This window comes from Corvus cornix, chromosome 1 (assembly GCF_000738735.6).
Source record: "Corvus cornix cornix isolate S_Up_H32 chromosome 1, ASM73873v5, whole genome shotgun sequence".
NCBI classification, from domain to species: domain Eukaryota; kingdom Metazoa; phylum Chordata; class Aves; order Passeriformes; family Corvidae; genus Corvus; species Corvus cornix.
In genome coordinates this window covers 28,203,346-28,223,240 of record NC_046332.1, presented here as the reverse complement: position 1 = coordinate 28,223,240, position 19,895 = coordinate 28,203,346, and the positions used below count along the sequence as shown (strand labels likewise).

General features: G+C 53.2%; 2 protein-coding genes across 2 annotated transcripts; both read right to left on the bottom strand.

Annotated features, from left to right (window-relative positions):
• P3H3 (prolyl 3-hydroxylase 3) lies at positions 1 to 11,173 on the bottom strand. Its single transcript, XM_039560520.1, is given in 18 exon segments — positions 1 to 698; positions 972 to 1,112; positions 1,533 to 1,608; positions 3,960 to 4,077; positions 4,246 to 4,396; positions 5,366 to 5,461; positions 5,582 to 5,706; positions 6,862 to 6,920; positions 7,095 to 7,147; positions 7,459 to 7,548; positions 7,809 to 7,942; positions 8,833 to 8,964; positions 9,092 to 9,278; positions 9,962 to 10,114; positions 10,707 to 10,789; positions 10,792 to 11,011; positions 11,013 to 11,086; positions 11,089 to 11,173. Coding segments are annotated over 18 exon segments (2,133 nt in total). The 5' UTR covers positions 11,117 to 11,173; the 3' UTR covers positions 1 to 485.
• Positions 11,174 to 12,523: 1,350 nt separating this feature from the next.
• GPR162 (G protein-coupled receptor 162) lies at positions 12,524 to 18,491 on the bottom strand. The gene is given in 6 exon segments (XM_039560511.1): positions 12,524 to 12,812; positions 12,814 to 13,049; positions 13,216 to 13,367; positions 13,926 to 14,115; positions 14,902 to 16,663; positions 18,391 to 18,491. Coding segments are annotated over 5 exon segments (1,707 nt in total). The 5' UTR covers positions 15,742 to 16,663; positions 18,391 to 18,491.
• Between the last annotated feature and the right edge of the window lie 1,404 nt (positions 18,492 to 19,895).

Here is a 19,895-nt window from a genome sequence, read left to right as displayed (position 1 = left end):
TATCTGTGTCCAGCATTTGGCTTTTATTCCATATATTCACAAACCCTCATCTTTCCTGTCTCAGGTCACCTGCAAGGTTCTGGACTTTGGAGGTGCTTAGGAAATTCAAAGGCTTTAGTTTTCACTTCCCGAATGTGAGACAGCCCTTGCTGAAAGACTCCAGGCTCCTCCTCCCCCTCTCAGATTTAGCCCCTGGATAGCCAAGAAGTTGGCACTGAGAGGAGAGGGGTGAGAAGACCTTGTCTTCTTACTTCTGAGTGAGACAAACACGGTGAGCCAGTGAAGAAAGTTCCTGTTGTCACTGACTTCCACACTGTGCCCTTCTCCCACTTCTCAGCTGCTGGGACACCACAGAGAAGAAAGCTGCACCCCTCCCCATCACTACGGCTCTACCACACTAATACACTGCTCCAGGCCTCCGTGGTCCCGGTCCTCCCGTGACCTGCCAGGCCATGGTGTGTGACAGTCCACAGGGCCCCGTGCACTCAGAACTCATCTCTGGCCCGTAGCACCTTGGGGTGCTGCTTCCTGTCTGAGCCAGGCCTCTGCCTCTGATCTGCAGGCTTGGTTCCACGGCTGGGAGCACGAGGCTCTGAGGAGGATCTGCTGCTGCGATCAGTTCCCTCATGTTTATCTCCATCAGGCTGGTCCTGCTCCACAGCTCTCTGCTTCATCAGCTCCTCTGCCTTCACCCGTTCCTGCAGCCATGGAGACAGAAATTATGTGAATCCTCCCTGCTGGGATCTCGACCCTGCTCGCAGGGGCTGACAAAACACATCCACCCAAATGCCCCAGAGCCCATTCCCTCCTGCAGGACCCATCACAGGCCCTCCACCAGACACCTTGTCAGAGGGCAACCCCCAGCTACTGCACTAGGCCCTGCCCCAAAGGAAAGCCCAAAAGCTGTTCCTCAGTGGGATTTGATCTCACTTGGAGGTACTTGTATTTGTTTCTTCAGCGTGGCCCTTCACCTGCTCAGCATGTTCCTGGGAGTGTGTGTACCAGAGGGCAACGGCGCAGCGCCTTCCACGGCTCACGGCCCACACGCCATGGGGGTTCTCCTTGCCAGAGCTGAAGGCTACCAGCCTCCCACACTTCGGATGCACCTCGGCCTGCCAGGAGAGAGAGAAGAGATCATGAAGCCAGCAGACCCCTGCTCTGGAGTACACAGTCCTACAGAGGTGACAGTGCCTCTGGGAACATGGAAGAGCAGAGAGCTGCTAGGCATCTACAGCCAGTCTAGGAGCAAGGCAGACCTTGGAGAGGGACAGAGAGAATCAATGGGACAACAAAGGTCACAGACACCTGCAGACTGGAAGAGCCTGGGAAATCTCGGCCAGGAAAGAGTCAAACTCTCCTCTGTCTGAGATTTGCCTCAATTTGCCTTTAGCTGCCCCTATTTGAATCTGCCACTGCACCAGCACTAGATTGGTTTTGGAGTGGCGGGATCCAATAACCAACCAGTTTTCTCCTGCCCAGACTAAGTCTCGCCCTCAGTCCTCTCACCCTCTTTTGGCCAGTCCCAGACTTACTGTGACAGTCACAGAGTCCATTTCAGTGAAGAAAAGGCCCCCACCTTGGAAGTCATCATTGAGGTAGAGAATGCCACTGTGGACAAACAGAAAAGCACATATGTACGGTGAAGCTTATTCCTCCCAAGTGCTTCCCCACACTCCTTGTCACAGGTTCAAAAAGCGAGCAGACCAGTTAGCAGGAGAATCCATCTTAGGGTGTTAAACCCAGCAGTGCCTAGCTCAGGGGAGTCCCTGAGCTGCAAGCCACAGGAGGCTGGGAGAGTATGCCAGGGAATTAGCTCTACACGCTTGTCCCGTTTTGTTTTGGTTTGTTCTTAATCCCCTGCAGCATGCATCTGTGGCACTGTTGTGGGCTTGGGATGGATCTTGTTTCTAACCTGTTGTTTATGTTTCAAGGTTGGGAATAATCCAACGCCTGGAAGAGGAGATTGATCAGCAAAGAAAGCCATGTCTTAACAGCCAAGGAATTTCAGGGTAACATTAGAATGATCAAAAAGAGGCCTGCTGCATGCAGAAAAGAAAACTGAAACAGGAAACTTCTTTACTAAAGTTATACAAAAAGAGAAATAGTGACGCCACTGCATAGCACAGGTGAGATCACAGTTAACTAGGTGAAAGAATGGACCACAAACTACCTGAGTTCCTCTTGGTATTCAATTTAAGCTGATAGAAAACACCAGAGGAACAACAGAGGCTCTTAATTACTGGGACTGGGAGGAAGAAATACAAATCAATGCTGTGGTTGCTGAAGCAGTGTTAAGGACATAAGGGCAGTGAGAGGATTACCAGCCCTGAAACCCAGGAAGTTATAGCTCTTCTGCCAGAGGGTTTTAATAAGGCTGTGAAGCCAGGGTGGTGACATGAGTGGAGAAAAACAAAGATAGCTCTCACACATCCAAAGGCACAGGAAGATAGGGATAATGGCTGCAGCATAAACAGACCTGTTATCCTGACCTCAATAGTCTGCAGGGCTTTAGACTCCATTTCTGAGAAGGGTAATTGGAGGACAAAAAGTAAATGGAAAATGGTCTTAAAATGTAACATGGGGGTACTAAAAACAGATTGGGCTACCCACATAACGTTTGAAAAAATAGTGGATTTTCCAAGGAAACACTTGCTCAATCTCAGCAGTTTGGACTCTGGTAAAAGGACTCAGAATGGTGCCATGGGGGAAATTTCTAACTAAAAGAGAAGGTGAAGACAACTGTGAACAGCACACAGGGACCAGCGCACCACTGGCACACAAAGGAGCACGGTGCACCCAGAGCAGCATCACTGGGACTTGTGGGCCCCAGGGTCCAATCCTGTTCAATAGCATCATTAATGCCCATAGCACAGATCCACAGAAATGATCCAGGAAGTTTGGAACACAGGGACTTCATTCAAAAGGACACTGTAAGAGCTCAGCCCTTGTGACCTGGTTGGGCAGTCACAACTCAAACTGCAAGAGGACAGGGATACTCCCAAAAATAGGTCAGTAGCATAGATTCTAGGAAGGTATTTTACCATCCATTCAAGTGGAAGTCAGAGAACCCAAGGATCAGTGAAGTGACAGCCTTTCTCACAGGAGGGACAGAGATCTAACTAGTTACATGACAAAGCCTGGTAACTTAACAATCTGGTTATACCAAGTAAACACCAGTATCCAAAGGGAAACAACTCAACGATACTGGAATTCCCTCTAAGTCCCGTATCCTCATCACAGCTGCTTAGAGATTTCTGCTCTGGATACAGCTACCATTCAAGGAAAAGATAAGTAAAATTTCTGGATGCTCAAGGATGAGATGGCAAGTAGGAGGAATCAGCTGTAGTGAACTGACCTCATCTGGCTGCAGTGTGCAACAACTGGCATCATCATTAAAATATATTTCAGGTTCTTTCACAGAAGAGTAACAAAACTTGCCACAGGCTGGAAAAGACATAAACTCTCACGTGGAATGGAAAAACCCAACACAAAGTATTGGCAGTGAATCTTGAGAGAACAGTCACTGAAGTACACTGACTGCTCAAACAAAAGAAATCCAAGGAGCTTGACTAGCCCTCTCCTGCAATTCACAGGAGACTGTAAAAGATGGAACCTGACTACAAGAAACAGCCTGTCAGAAGGGCTGGCAGCTGACTGCAGTACTGTAGTAGACCCACAAAATAACAGTTTGAGATCATGGTTCTAACGTGTGCAGCCTCCCAGCCTCATTCTGCTCTCTCTTGAAGCTGGCTGTGAGAAGTAAGGAGGGAAAAAGGGCAGGTCTTCCCAGACCAGGGAAGGTGTTTCACAGCTTGTTCTGAAGCCACTGATGCAGCCTTCTGCCTGACGCTACAGTCTGGGATGGCTTTGAGCCAACCATCACCTGGCTTCTACAAGCTAAGCTCATCCTCTGATGGGGCCAGGGAAATCTTCACATGATCTAATGAAGGTGCTCTTACCTGTAGTCCCTGTACACATAGGCAGGAGGTTCTTTCCAGCACTCTTGCCCCTCAGGATCCAAAAGACAATTATCAGCGTGGACAGGATGACTAAGATCCATGCGACCTTCCTGCTCCCCTGAAAAGTTACAGAAAGGAGTATGGGCATTTTTGGTTTCAAGAAAGAATAAAGCAGAGAGAAAGGGGTACAGTGAGAATAAAGGGAGGACAGTCTCCTGAGAGCATGTGGCTGGGTGTGAGGAGACTCCCTGGGAGACAGGGACTAACAGGATGAAAGATTCTTTACCATCTACAGCTGTGCGACACACAAGGTGTGTGAATGAAAAATGGAGTTTCTTTCCAGGAGTAAAATAGGATTCTATGATTTTCCGAGATTTCTCACTAGCCTGCAGAAGCAATCTGGCGTCTCTCCATTCCACGTCCCCATTTTGGGCCAGCTACAAGTGAAAAACAAGTCTGTTACAATACTTACAAAGACACTGTAAGGAATGATACACGTACACAGTACAGAAGAAGAGACATCTGTCAAGTCCTGTGGTCACTCAGGCAAGAAAAGAACACATTTTCTCATTTAAATATGACTCAGGAGTACAACTGCACAGCACAGCAATTATTTCCTTCTACTCGGCCCATGAAGCCACATCTGGAATGCTGCATCATTTTGGCTCTCCCACTACACAAGGGATACTAGCAGACTGAAGTGAGTCTTGAATGAAGGGTCTTAAGATGGCAGGAGTGTTGGAGCACATGGCTTAGAAAAAGAAGCTGAAAGATTTCGCTTTCTTCAGTCTAGAGAAGAGAAGGCCAAAGGAACATCTAAGTACAGCCTCCTGTCACCTAAAAGGGGGTTACAAAGGACATGGAGACAGTGTCCCCTCAGAGAGACACACTGAAAAGAGGCAACAGACAAAAGCTGCAGCAAGGGAAATCTTGCTAGATATAAAGAAAAATTTCACCCTCACAAGACTGGTACAGCACCGACAAAGGTGCCCAGAGAGGCTGGAGAATCTCCACCCTTGGAAATGTTCAGGACTTGCCTATGCAAAGAATTGAGGGATTTCATCTAGCTTTGGAATTAGACATGCTGCGAGCTAGAGGTCAGATTAGAGATCTCAAGAGGCTCCTTCTACCTTAATTTATTCTCCAGTTCTAAACTAAGCATGTCTGTAAGGCTGCCTCACAGGAACAAGCAGTCCCAAAACCCTGCCTCGCAGGAGAGAAAGCACTTGCCAAGCCCTCCACGTACGACATCCCTGAATGTGATTGAGGAGGAAGCAGGTCACAGGAGACCACACATGTTGCAAGGGAGACACCACCCAGAGTGCAATTCACAGAAGAAAATGCTCAGGTGGCAAATTCTCTTTCTGGACAATTAAGAAGGCAGCAGACTCACAGATCCATTTTACCTGCATGGCCTTCAAAACAGTTAACCCTTCAAATCTCTCATGTGGGGTGTGAGGCGACCGTCTTGCCCGGTATCCATCTCCTGCTTCCCCTGCTGCCTGGAATAAAAGGATACAGATGATATGCATGAGGCTACCACCTCTCCTCCATGGAAACCCTACTGCCCTGCCTGCTGAGGAGGAAAGCACACAAGAGTTCTTACAGGATCCTGGCCTCACCTTTGTCAGTCGGAGGAGGTCCTTACACTCAGACTCCGTCAGCACTCTGTCGAACACAACCCTCTGGGTTCCATTCATCTGCTGGGAATCCATTGTGACAGCAATACCCTCGAAAGGCAAAGGACCTGTTGAGAAGCAAGCACAGATAGGCATGAGCAAGCTTTGGACAAGAATCCCTCAGACACCAACCCCCAGCCTGGATAAGGAAGTGGAGAGACACTATACATTCTCTGAGAAGACAGGACAGTTCCCCAGAAGTGCCCATTCCTCGCAGACCCCTCACATGCTTCAGGGGAACCAGAGCAGCAGCTGGGGAAGCTGGCCTACAGCGCGTGCTTCAGGAGCCAGCAGAGACTTGGGACTTGCTGGGAGAGCAGCAGGGAGCTGGGGGAAGTTGAATGCACTGTGGATTGTGGCAGCAGAACAGGTCCAGCCTACTGGAGTGAGGCTCTGGAGAAAAGAAGCAGGTAAACACCTCCATCAACCCTCCTTTCAATCATCTTTCATCAACATCTTATGCCAGAATTATCTCCGGTGAATCCTTCTACTTTCTTCATCCCCAAAGAGAAAGACTGGATATTGGCTAGTGATTTGGCTTGTTGATCTTTGGCCTTGTTTCCCAGCCCCTTTAACCTCTCAGTGGTGAGGAATGCCAAGGCACTCAGGCCCTCAGAAGGCTCTGCTCTCACATGTGCCACAGCAGAGAACCACTTGGGGTCATTTTAAGCAAAGACTCCAGGACAGAGCCCTGAGGCTCTGTATCCACACATAAGATTAGGGGACCAGCAAGAACATGAGACTGCACTGCACTCTGTATCATTCAGCCACAAGTCCTTTGGACTTACGTTTTTCAGGGAAAGACTTGCCCAAGTTAAATAGTCTGCTTCCAGTTTCCATTTCCCAGCCCCTCCCTCCATGTCCCTTTCAGAAAAATGCTGATTGAAGTTGGGCTGGTGGTTGAACCAGGTTTGGTGTAGACATTCCTGGCACACTGAACAGGGATCTGCACATCCACAGGCTTGTCACATACTCAGGCTGCTCTCAGCTTCTCCAGCCACAGTGCCCTTTGAGTACACATGCCAGAGATGTACACAGCGAGATTTCGCAAGATTACACATGCATCAAAGAGGAGGAAAAGAACAGTGAGAAGACCTGCTGAGCCATTCAAGTGAGTCTGCATCTATGCTAGCATTCAAATGTCTGAGGATGGAAGAAAAGACAGCACTTAGCCTGACTAAGCCTGGCTGGCTGCAAGACCTCCTTCAAGCTCTTTTACTCACCCCTCTTCCCCCTCTCTTCCACATCCAGAGTTTCCTGCTTTTGCTTCTCCTGATCCTCTCTCGGGAGCAAGGGAAAAAACAGAGACCAGGGCTGTCAGTACACAGAGCTATGCCTAACCCTCCTCTGTAGTAGCATTTCACATCCTTCCTGTTGTGCCCATTTCTCTACATACTACTGTTCCTTGTACCATCCCTACTTACACTGCAGTCCTAGCAGACATGCCCAATCTTACCTGTGTTTCTCCTTTAGGTTTTCAGGAATCAGCTCATCTGGAGTCCAAAGATCCTGTAGGAACAAACACAGGTGGTTCAGTACACAACAAACCTTGCAGTGCTTCTCCAGTGAGTATCGGACCAATCATTGTGGCCCACCTCTCAGGACAGACAAATTGAGCCAATGCATATGGTTACAGCACCAATTTCAAACTAACTTCAGTCCTGGAGCAGCAGAAAGGCCTTAAAAATCCACCTCATAAGGACTTGGGGATCCCTCTCATCAGCATCTGATCCTTTCTGGATCACGGCCTACTAAAGTGAATTCTGACAACAGTATCCATGAAACCATGGCAGGAAGATTAAGATGATACTGTTACTTACAGGGTCATTAAAAGTTTCTCCTAGATGCTCCACTGCATAATAAATCAACTTCTTCTCCATCAAAGATCTCTGCACATAATGCTGAATACTCTAAGGAAGCAAAGAGACTGTCAACCAACCACCCCACAAAGGACAACCCCATCTCTGTCCAGGGCAGAAACCTGCCCCATGACACTGCTGTGCACAATCAAAGCTTGTTTTTGTCCTGAAGGCACACTGACTGTGATAGACCAGAAGTAAACCCAGGCTCCAGTTTCTTCAGTCCTGGGCTTGGGTTTACCTTTTTGTCTCCTGAACTGCAATCATGTCCTATGGGACAGGGAAGGACCAAGAAGTGGAATTGTAACTACCTGTCTGGCTGTGACAGCTGCGTCCTCTCCCAGTTCTGTGCGATACTGTTTCATTTTCTCCAACGTGGGCTCGTCCATCGGATAGAAGAGCAAGTAGGAAGCAGCACATTCAGCAGCTAGTGTCTGGTTCCCAACTTGGGCAGGGACAGAAGAGAAGGGACAGACATGTCTCTGAAAGACTCAAGCAGCGAATGCGTACAGGCCAGCAGCGCCCAGTGTCCCTGTCAGGATCTGGCAGCCGGCCCTACACCAAGTATGCATCAACCCCTGCCTCTACCCAACGATGGGCAGAGAAGACAGGGAATGAACCTGCTACAGAACTGACCTGCCTTTAATACTTATTGGGAGCTGGTTTAGAAGAAACTGATTAAAAGTAAGTATATTTTGGAAGAGAGATGGTCCCACCTCCCTCATGCAACAGACAAGATGAGGGATCTAGTGGCTTCTTTGAGATAGAATTTTTACCAGTGGTCTGACAGAGGAGATAAGAGACAGTTGGGTCAGTGTGGGGAGGAGCAGGGGTATGCAGAAGGGATGAGGACTGAGGGATGTGTGAAAGTCACAGAGCGACAGGATGATCAGTGTCATAACAGGCCATCAGTTCAGCAAGGGCAAGTACGGCTGACTCAGAGGGAACACCACTGCTGAGGTGAGATGCACATGTAGCCTCTAGGTAGGAAGTGGGAGCCTGGTCTGGAGCCATGTACTGAAAAGGAGGGTATAAAACACTCAGCAAATAGCTGGAACAAGGTCTTGAAAAAGTGCGCTGGAGGAAAGACACAAAGTGTAGAACAGCCTCACATCACAGAACCTGTGCAGTGAGACTGAAGAAGACCACAAGGGACAACTCCCAAGGTGGCCACAGGCTTAAACAGAGGTTTTGGGAAGAGTTAGGGGGCAAATAGAAGTAGAGCTCAAGTCAGTGTGCCACTCTTCCCCATGACAAGCTGCCCTCCAGGATCAGAGGCAAAGGGCAAGTGTAGTGGTGCCACAGCATAACCTGCTGGTTTGTGGCTCTGCTCACCTTGGCTGTAGGCAAACTGCAGTAAATCAAGATGAGAGGGTATGAAATCTTCTGTGGCAGAAATTCTCCCTGGCTTTGTAGCAATTTCCAGGACGCACTGCTGCCTGCACTTCAAAACCTGAATATAATGGGCTGCAAGAGAGAGGAGCAAGAAAGGCAGTAGTCCGCACTTCTTCCAGACAGGAGTGCTGGGAGATGGGATGTGCCCAGTGTGGGGAGCACAGCCTTCCTACCCAATGCTGTGTGCCTCTAACACTACCTGCAATGGCTTCATACAGGCCAGGCTGCATTTTCTCCTCCTCATCCTCATCCTCCCAAGGCCCTTCACACAGGGCACGACACTCTTCCAGTGCTGACAGGGCCTCTGAGAGTGACTCCTCCAGCCTGGCCACGGCCTGCAGGTACTCATCTGCATCATAGTGCTGCACGCCAGTCTCATACGCTTCCTGTGAAGGACAGATCCAGGTCCCTTCATGAGTGTGGATGCCCTGAGACTTCCGAGTCACTCACGGGGTGGTGCTGACATATCGGGGCCCGCCTGCTCATGCAGAATCAACCACACAGTGACAGCAAATCTCAGACTTAAGCCAAATAACTGTCATCAAAAAGCCTCTCTGTCACACTTGCACTGGTTTGTCCTCACCTTGAAGAGAAGGCTGCAGAGAGATCTTCCTGCAGCCTTTCAGACACAAAGGGGTCTGAGCAGGACTTTTGACCAAGGCCTGTAGTGACAGAACAAGGGGCAATGGTATTAAACTGAAAAAGGGTGTTGATGGAAGATAAAATACTTGTTGGATTGGAGATAAGATACTCGTTATGATGACTGTAGTGAGACACTGGAGCAGGTTGCCCAGAGAAGCTGTGGATGTCCCATCCCTCAAAGTGTTCTAAGGCCAGGTTGGATGCGGCATTGAGCAACCTGATCTAGCGGAAGGTGCCCCTGCCTATGGCAGGGGGTTTGGATTAGGTGATCTTTAAAGGTCCCTTCCAAGCTAAATCTCTCTATGATTCTGTGTATGGGGGCCCTGTCTCAAGCCATGGCCTTTGTGTGGGAACAGATCAGGGTCCCAGACTGGTCCCTAAGGTGGAATAAGAGTTGCTCATGCATGACTCTGCACTGAGCCCTCACCCAGTGCGGCGTGGCCTCCAGGTCCCGGAAGCTGTCTGACTTCACCCCTGACATACGCCGGTACTTCTCGATGTCCTCCCGCATTTGGAGGTGCTGGGGATTAGCGACGAAGAAGGTGTGAGCGGCAGACACGGCCTGATCCAGCTTCTTCAGCTGTGGAGAAAAGGCAGCAGTGCCTGTCATGCTCCTGCAGGTCTCTGCTGTTCACACCCACCCCTCACCCCAGCTGCTCCCCGGGTTCACAGAATCACAGAATTACAGAATGGGTCAGACTGGAAGAGACCACAGCAGGTCATCTGCTCCAACCTCCCTGCACAAGCAGGGTCGTCCTATAGCACATGGCACCAGATTGCATGCAGATGGTTTTGGAATGTCTCCGGTGACGGAGATTCCACAACTGCTCTGGGCAATTTGTTCCAGCGCACAGTCACCCGCACAGTAAAGAAGTTCTTCCTAATATTCAGGCAGAACTTCCTGCGCATCAATTTCTGCCTGTTGCCTCTTGTAGTGGCTGGCACCAGTGAGAAGAACCTGGCTCCATTCCCTTGGCAACCCCCTTTCAGATATTCATAGGCATCGATAAGGTCCCCTCTCGGTTGTCTCTTCTCGAGGCTGAGGGAAAGGCGTCCACACCCCCTCGGCCGCCCGGCGACCCTCCAAGAAAGGGGTGCCACGCCGGCCCCCTGCCGTGCACGACAGCACTGCCGGGGGCGCCGCCTCCCACCCGTGTGGGGCCGGTGCCCACCTGGAAGAAGGCCACCTGGAGTAGTTGTAGGGGCTCCCTGCGCTCGAAGTCGCGGCGCACGGCGCGGCTGGCGCGGTGCGCGAGGGCGCGGGGCGCAGCCGCCGCCCCAGGCAGCGCTGCAGGCACCCTGCGCGCTGCAGCACCGGCCCGAGCAGCGCGGCCTCCCAGCCCCCGGGCCCGCCGGGGAAGGGCTCCTCCCGGGCGCAGGCGGCGCGGCAGGCGCGGCGGGCCGCCCGCAGCCCCGCGTAGCTGTGCAGGGCGCGCTGCAGCAGCTCGGCCGCCCGCGCCCAGTCCCGCGCCAGGTTACGCCCGCACGCCGTCCGCGTACAGCAGGTCGAACGGCACCAGCCGGCCCGGCGACGTGGCGGCCGCGGCGGCGCGAGGAGGCTGAGGCACAGCAGCGAGGCCATGGCTCCGCGAGGAGAAGGCGGAGAAGAGGAGAAGGGGTCCGGCGCGGGCGGGAGTCCTGGCGGGCCCCGGGCTCGGCCCACCCCGGGGGCGGCGCCAGTCCGGGACCGCCGTGGGCGGGCAGGCTCGGCCCAGGTCTGCTGCGCCGGCCGGGACCCGCCGCTGCCTCCGGGACTCCCGGTGCTGCTGCCTCTTTTTTCTGACACGGGCCCTGGTCGGGCGGCCGCCCCAGCGCGAACCCAGTGGGTCACCCAAACGCCTCCAACGAGGCGTCTCCTAAGGGGTTAATCTGTCAGGAGTCAGGCTTGGACACTTTCATACTCCCATCACATGGAGAACTGCTTTGGGGGTGAAGGGCTACCTATCTCCCACAGCCCCTTTGACACTGCCAAACCTTTGCCCATGGCTGGAACTAGAGCCAGCACCAGCCAGAAGGTCCACCTCCCACACACTACTCTTGCACCTTCCTGCCAAGAGTTGTGTGTGGGGCAGGAGCCCCAGACTCCAGACCTCATCACTCCCGGCTTTGATGGTGTGGGCATTTGGGGGGGACCTTTCCCCAGAAGGCTCTGTCAGCTTTCCTGCTTGGCAAGGAGTTTGGGCCATCTGAAGTTTCACACCAAGTTTCCACTGGAATCAACAGTTTGCACTGGTGAAATGAGATGTTACGGGCCAGGGTCTTTTTGGAGAGAATTTAATTCTTTCCAAGCCTGGGGTTGCCTCAGAGCAAAACCTTTTGCTGAGCAATGTTAGAAACCCAAGGCCTCTCCTGCTTGTCTGAATGGACAGAAGTCTGAAATGGACAGAAGACCTTTTACCCAGTCTCCCATGACAACTCCTCTGAGGGCATCATTCCCTTTCCTGGGCTGCTAAGCATCTGCTGCCTTTCAGAGAACTGACAAGAGAGGATGAAGAGGGAGGAAAGGAGCCTCGCACATTCTGCACTTCCCTTCCAGAAGCCTGTGAAGCTTCATTAAACATCGGGCCAGTCATTTTGTTTCTATGGAAACAAAATTATTACTAATATAGTATTTTAAAAACAGACACACGATTGACACTCCAAATATAGAATTTTAATACCATTCTGCGCCTGCCTTGTCTCTTAGGGCAGAGCGGATGTGAGGGTGGAGTTCACAAAGGGACGGGACTGGCAAGGGTGCCAAGTGGCGGTGGCAGCGGTGGATGTGTTTGTAACCTGAGAGCAGGCACAGGCTGTCTGTCCATCCGTTGTGCTCCCTTCTGTGGATCTGTCCCACTTCTTTTCCCCCCACCAGCATGGGGTGCTGTGTTTTCTGCCTGCTGGCGAGAAAGATGAGAATGCAAATTAGTGATTGGGTCCCGGGACAAAGGGAACGCTTGAAGTTTTATTTAAAAACTGTGATGGCACTGAATGTTTCTGATGCTGTCTCTCATAGTTTGGGGTCCTGGGAGGTCTGTGGCTCGCAGGCCTCAAGGGTCCTTTCACATGGCGCCTGCTCTCCATCCTGCAGATGCCAGACTTCATTGCCAACCGCAGAGCAGCGCCGTGGCCGGTCGGAATTCTCCTCCTCCCTGCTGCCGAGGGAGAGGCAGCGGTCGCGGCGTGATGCGAGCAGGAGACGGGAGTGCCGTGGGCTGCAGGCTGGGGTGGGTTGTGGCGTCTCGTCGATGAACGTGGTGATCTCATCTCGGAAGAAGCAGGCGCTGGAGCTGCAGCCCGGGGCATCAGCCCCCCTCCAAAAATTGCCGTAGGGTCGTCAGCTCATCCTCTGGGGGCCGCCGGCGGTGCTGGTAGTCATGCAGCTGGGGAGGCAAGAAACCAGGGCCCCCAGGCTTGCGGGGGGTGGAGATGCGGATGTCATCAGATGAAGACCACTTGTGTAGGAAGGATGGAGCAGAGCGGTGGGCGGAGAAGATGTTAGTCTCATCATGTGACATTCTCCGTGAGATAGGGACCTGGAAAACAGAGAAGGGGGCAGGTGATGGAAGACTTGAAGAGTCAGAACAGGAAGGGAGTAGCTGAGGTTTTCTCAGAGAAGACAGTCAAGAGGACACAAAGGCGTGAGAAACTGACAGAGAAGGAAGTGGGTTGTGGGGCTGCCCCTGCTAGCTCTTGGCTCACCTGCAGGTAGTGCACCTTGTCCTGGGGCAACAACATGTGGTGCATGGGCAGCAGCTTGATGTCCCGGGAGTCCCGCTTCGCAGCTGCGGCGCCGTTCGCATCGAATCTCACTTTGCAGATCCTGCCATCACCATAATCATCGCACACACCATCTGTTGGCAAAGACGAGAACGGCAGTCAACACTTTTCAGTCAGAAGAGGAGCATTATCAGGGCACCTGGACGCCATCCTAATGCTTATCTGACTTCTGCTGCCCTACTTGCAGCCCTCAGGGCTCACCTCTGAACAAGGACCTTGTCTTTCTGCTTGCAGCAGCACTAAAGCACCCAGAGACTGCCCTATTTCTTCTCTCTCGCCTTTGAATCACTCAGTGCCAGATCTTGGACCTTTGGATCAGCAAGTCGGGCTGAGGCCCAGCATGTCACTTTGGTTGTGGCTTGGCAGCCACACACAATGTACCTATGCTTGCAACTAGTGAGGAGGATGTTGCACTAATGCTTCCTGGATGCTAGTCCTAAGGCTGCATGTGAGTGGCAGAGCCTTCTACAGCATAAATTTTCTTGTGGTTGCTGACTCCAAGCTATAACATGAATCTCACTGAGCCACTCGCAACACCAGCACATCCTTTTCCCAAAGACCCCCTCTTTGCTCTGTAGTCTTTTGGGGAGGTGGTTAGTGAAGAAAGGTGTGTGGGCTGGTGAGGAGCTTACCATCCTCTGTGTCTTCCTCAGACATGATGGCCACACACTGCTCCCACACGGTGCGGAGATCTGCTCGGTAGCGCTCGCAGGACCAGATGAAAGAGGGGAGCAGCAAGGTCTGCACCATGGAACACCACAGCACAGCCAGGACCATCCACGTGGGGGCCGTATCATAGCGCAGGCTGAAAAAGCTCACGACCTTTAAGGTAAGGAAAAACAATGGCAAGGAGACAAAAGGGGGGAGGGAGAAAGGTAACAGGAATCAATTCTGTAGTAGATCATAATCTGTCTCTAAAGGATTCAACAAGTAATAGCCCTGCGTCCCTTTGAAAAACTGCTCCTGGGGTCTTGCCCCAGGTTTGCTGGACCATATTCCAAGCTGTAATATCTCTAACATGAGACCTGGCGCTAGCATCCCTTCTTCCTGTGCTCATTACCAGCTGGAGCTAAATAGGTGCTAACAAAGGACACAGCAGCTAGGAAAAAAAATCTGTGACTCAGCCTCTCCTCTTTTAAGGGTTCTCTTTGAGAACTTCTGTAGCTCTCCAGTTTTGCAGAGAATCAACCGGCTAGCCAAAACCTGAAATGCTGCCTACAGCCATACAAGCAGAAGGAAAAAGACAACTGGATGCATCAGCTCTTAAAGCTGGTGTATCAGCTCTCCAGAAGCAAACTGGAGAAATAGAAATCTCATTGATTTTGCAAGTAAGTTTGCAGAATAATTTCCTCTCAGCCACCTAAAACTTGCACAGTGGTTTTAGCTGTGCGGTGTGTATTCCCCAGGCTTAGACTTAAGAAAATGCTGCTGCGGAAGGATGAGAGAATTACTGCAATCTTTTTAAAACCACCGCTCAGAATAACACAGATTCAGATGCGGCAGTTCTGCGGCTGGTGGGACAGGAGAGATTCTTCTCTAAAACTTGAGAGAAAACCAAATCTGTTTTACTTGCAGACTCTGAAGGGAAAGGGAGAACTGGATGCTTACCAAGATAGGCACCCCAGTGAGCGTGTCATACAGGAAGACAATGGCGCTTATGAGGTTGGTCATCTGCAAGGAGGTCTTGGCTGACTCGGAGCCGTCCAGTGAAGACCTCCTTTTGCCTCGTACGTCCTCCACCACAATGGCTGGCACATTGAAAGTGGCGTGTGCTGATGAAGAGCAGGATGACGCTTCTTCTGCTCTCTGATGGCGGCACTGCCGGCGTCTCCTGTGCGCCCACAGGGTTTGGTAGAAGGTGATACCCACGCACACCAAGCCCATGACAATTCCTCCGAGCAGCAGGAGGCTAAAGCAGACACCGAAGCCCAGCCCTATTTTGCTGACAATGAACTGGCAGCCACGGGCGTAGTAGCGCTCGCCGTTGTTGTGCCAGCCGATGGAGGGCAGGGTGGAGAGGATGAATGACACCATCCAGATACCCATGACTGCGTGCAGAGCCTGCTTCTTGGCATTGCTCAGGCGGTAGTTGACTGGCCACCTCACCATCCACATCCGGTGGTAGGAGAGGGAGGCCACTGTGAAGCAGGTGGCCAGCGCCAGGGTGTAGTACGTGGAGACAAAGACCTTGCAGATGCTTTCGTTCCAGTCGTAGTCGGAGGACTCGCGCCGCAGCTGCACCACGGCATAGGTGGTGAGGGGTACCGCTGCCATAAGGATGTGCGTGCCAGCAAGGAAGCATAGCAGCAGCTCCAGAGGCTTGTGTTTCTGTTGTTTGGCTGTGATGCTGAGAATAATCCAAGAGTTGGCCAACAGAGCTAACATCCCACATGCCAGCCACCACAGTGAGTTGTTGTGCAAGGTGGACTCTGATTCAGAATCCCCCATGCTGCCACCCCTGCTAGACTGAACCCTGTCTCTGCTGCTGGGATTTTGTAAGAGGGTGAGTGGGACTCTGCACTGGGGGAGCCACGTCTCTCCTCATCTGCTGCTGCAATGTGAGTTGTTTGCACGCTGGAAGGGTTTCTCAAGGCATTGCCACCAGGTGCCAGGCAGAACAGCCGTCAACTGTCTCGCTTCCAGTCTTCCCTTTCCCTCCTATTTGATTATATTTCTTCCCCTTGTTCTAACTTTTTCATCTGGTTTTTCCCTTGTTCTCTCTCTTTTTCTTCCTTCCACTTTTTTTCTCGCTCATGAACACTTGCCAGTGCTTCTTCCCTCACTCGCTTGGGCTCACTTTTTTTTTTTCCTCCCCATCTATTACATCTCTGTCCTCCACTCTTCCCCCAAATAAAAAGCTCTCCTTACTTCATGTGCCCACCTTCTGACTCAGAGACCACGTTCTGCTGAGACTGGTGAAGGCCACACACAAACAGGGACTTCTAGGGACTCCGAACAGTTTGGCAGAAGTAAGCGCCTGCTGCCCAGTGTCCTAGGGAACGAGGAGCTAGGCAAGAGTTTCAGAGATGACAGGAAAAAGAACAAGGGTCCCAAGGAAAAAGCGAGGGTGGCGCATACACTGTGTGTAATTCCCCTCTCACCAATGCCACCGCACTTGTGGCCAGGTAGAGGTTCCTGCCAAGGCTGTCAGAGAGCTATCAACAAAGAGGGAAGGGTGAGAAACAAGATTCAGAGGGCTCCCTACCCAAGACCTCACAGCACCCTCACTACATTGTCCTTTTTGCTGTTCTCTTTTTGCTGGTCTTTAGAGCTTTCCTGCGCAGGGCACAGCTGGCAAACAATAAGGAGATGGCAGGGAGGGGAAGATCCTTTTCAAAGGTTCCCTTGGAGATTCAGGGCATGAGTTTCACTGTAGAAGAGAGAAAAGAGAAAAAGTAATTTAAGATCATTCTGTCTTCCCAGATCTCTCCCTCTCTCTCTCTCCTTGCCCACACTAACACCTTGTCATGATTTAGACAGTGTGGAGCATTCCCTGTGTCTTTCAGGGAACAGAAGAGCCAAATTTGCACCAGTCCCTGCACAGCTCAGGCTGGACTCTGGTCCCCACCAACTCAATCCAGTGCTGCTGAGACACACCATGCTCCCTGCCCTTCCAGTCCTAGGCTCCCTACCCAAAGCATTACTAATGCCACTTCTGGCACAGAAGGCCTGATCTGCATCATCCCTTGCCATTCCAGCCCTGCCATCCCCATGCATGTACTGCAACACCCCTTGTTTCAGCTCTATGGCTCCCACAGCTCCCACAGTCTTTGGACCTCAGCTTCTCTCTGCCAATGATCTGGTTTTTAACCTGCTGCTCCCATCCTGCGCCATCCATGGGTGCATTCTACCATTCTGATAGCGCCCTGCCATTCCACATTCTCGACATACAAGTCTTTCAGTCACATGTTTCTGCAGGACCAGTTCTGGTCTCCAGCGACCCACCCCCCAGTCACAAACCCAGGGAACAGGACTACTAACCTATTCCTGAGACTACTTACCTTTGCCTTCCCTGGTCCTACCAGCTCAGACCCCCTTCTCTGTCTTCATCCATAGGGGACACCCAAGCAGTATATTCCGGGAAGGTACAGGCCTGCTCTGTGCCTTGACCAGAGCAGATGTAAACTTAATCTTTATGTGGATGGCTCAGTACCCAAGCCTGAGCTAGTGGCTCAGTTCCCACCCCCGCCCCCCCTTCCTTCTGCTTCTCTGTATTTTATCACCCTCTCTGTGACCACCTGAGGCTTTGCCTCCTTTCCTCCCTGCTTGGAGCAGTTTGCCATGACTGGATTGGCGATGCCCCCATTCTGCTCTGTTTCATCTTTTTCCCCCCAATACCACCACTCTTGCAGTTAGGCCTGTGGCCTCAGGAGACAGTTACAGAACTACTCGGCTCTGATAATCCCAGGGGAATGAATTTCCTTGCAGCATCTCCTTCTGCCGCCCTTCCCACCCAGCTTGTTCTGGTGGCCCACACTGATCCCTCGATGAGGCTGGAATCCTCCCGCCTCTGCTGGCTTTGGGGCCCAATTCTGCTTCAAGCTGTGGTCCTCCCGCTGGCGGAGACCAGAGTGCCCCAGAGCAAATGCAGGATGCCCAGGTCGGGAAAACCCGTCCTCACCTGGCCATACTCCCTGGCTGCACCCCACCGCCCATGCCAGCAGCGGGGGAGAGCACAGGAGAGGCTCCCGGGGCTGCTGATGCAGGGGGAGGCGAGGGAGGGGGCTCGGAGGGAAAGGTGACCCAGAACGATTGCAAAGAAGCGCGGAGAAAGCCGGGGAGACGCGGCCGGCCGGGCCGAGGTGCGCCGCTGCCCCGCCGCCCCCTCCCTTCGCCCCCCGCTCGGCAGCCCGGGCACGGCGGGGGTCCGGCCGCCCCGCGCCTCGCCCGGCGGCGGCGGAGCGCAGCGGTGCGGCCGGGGCTGAGCCGGGCTGGGCTGGGCGGGGGCCGCGGAGCCCGCGGGGCGCCCCGGGGCGCTGCCGTGCCCGGCGGCGGCGGCGCCGCCCTGCGCCCGGCGGAGCGGGAGCCGCCGGCGGCGGAGCGGGGGCCGATCGCGGCGGCGGCGGCGGCGGCGGGGGCCGGGGGGACCCATCTTACCTCTCGCCGGAGCAAGCGCTGCCATGGCGACGGGCGCCCCGCGCGGCTGTGCGCGCTTCTGCCCGGCTGTGCCGGCCCCCGGCCCCGGCCGCCGCCGCAGCTCCGGCCGCCGCAGGCAGCCGCCCCGGCCCCGCGCTCCGGCCACCGCCGGGCGGGGCTCGGCGAGGGGCGAGGGGCGGGGAGCGCCGGCGGGGGACGGCGGCGGGAGCACCGCCGGGCCGAGCAGCCAGGGGGCGGGACGGGCGGACGGGCGCGGGAGCCGCCGCCCCGGCACCGGCCCCTCCGCTGCTCCCGACGGGCCGCGGCGACGGGGCGGGCTTGCGCCCGGCCGTGCGCCCGGAGCCGGGCTTGGACATGGCCCGCGCACGGCGGCTCCCCGTCGTGTGCAGCCCCCCCTGCCCCACGGGGCGAGGCGGGCTGCCCCCGCAGTGCCACTCGCAGGACGAGAAGGTGCCGGGCTCCCTTTCCCAGAGAGAGGGATTTGAGGAGGCACCCAGGCCGTAGGAGATGTGGGGAGAATGGGTGCGAAGTGAGGGGAAAGGCAAAGAGCTGGTGCTGCGAAGGGTGCTTGGAGGGCAAGGTGCTCAGGGCATCGGATGCCCAGGGTGCCACAGCTGGCACAGCTGCTGTGGTGGCCTCTTCCATCACCAGCCAGAAACGTGGTCCTACAAACACGGGAAAGGGGGAAGAGAGGACAGGAGCTAGAATGGGAGTAGTGCTCAGAGGAATTTGGTTTGGTTTGGTCATGTCAGAGGGGTAAAGCTCCCTCTCCAGCTGTGTCGCCTCAGCGAGGGCAATCCTGGCTAGAGAGTCTTCCCAGGACAATAGACACCTCATTTTCCTGTTACCCGTCTTGCTACTGAAGTGAAGGCACCAACACCTTCCTTGTCTTCATTCATTTTAGGGCCTGCTGTCTGCCAAAATCTCTGTGCTCCTTTCCTCCACCAGAACTGGGATAGGAGTCCATTTTTGTGGACAGGGTACAGCTGCATTAGCACCTCAGTTTGGATCAGGAAACATGAGCAATTTAGGTGAAAGGACCTGCAAGATGTGCAGCAAATGTGCTTTGAGCACTATGAGAATTCAGCTTTGCTTTGGGCTAGGGCTAGTCTGAAGTAAGTCCCCAGACATTTACAGTGTGGCCTCAAAGTCTTCATCATCAGCTGTTTCTCTCTACAGATCTGCTCCTGTTGCACCACCCTGTTTGCTAAAGTGGACCTAAGGATCCAGGATCTGCTCAGTTTTGTCATCCTGCTGACAGGGCAGATGTCATTTATCATTCTCAGTATTAGCTGAGGTGACCCCTTGGTGTCTTAGATACCAAGGAATTTCATCTGAGATTTGTAGGATCAGCAGAGGGAGAGACTCCTGAGGAAGAAAGCTGGAGGTACTGCAGGTTCTTGGGCCCAAGGGCAGTAGTGAAGGCAGTTCCAGAGGTGAAAAAGAGGTTTGCATTGCAGTAGCTGTTGTGAGTGGGGCCTCTTTTGGAGACAGTGAGTATATTG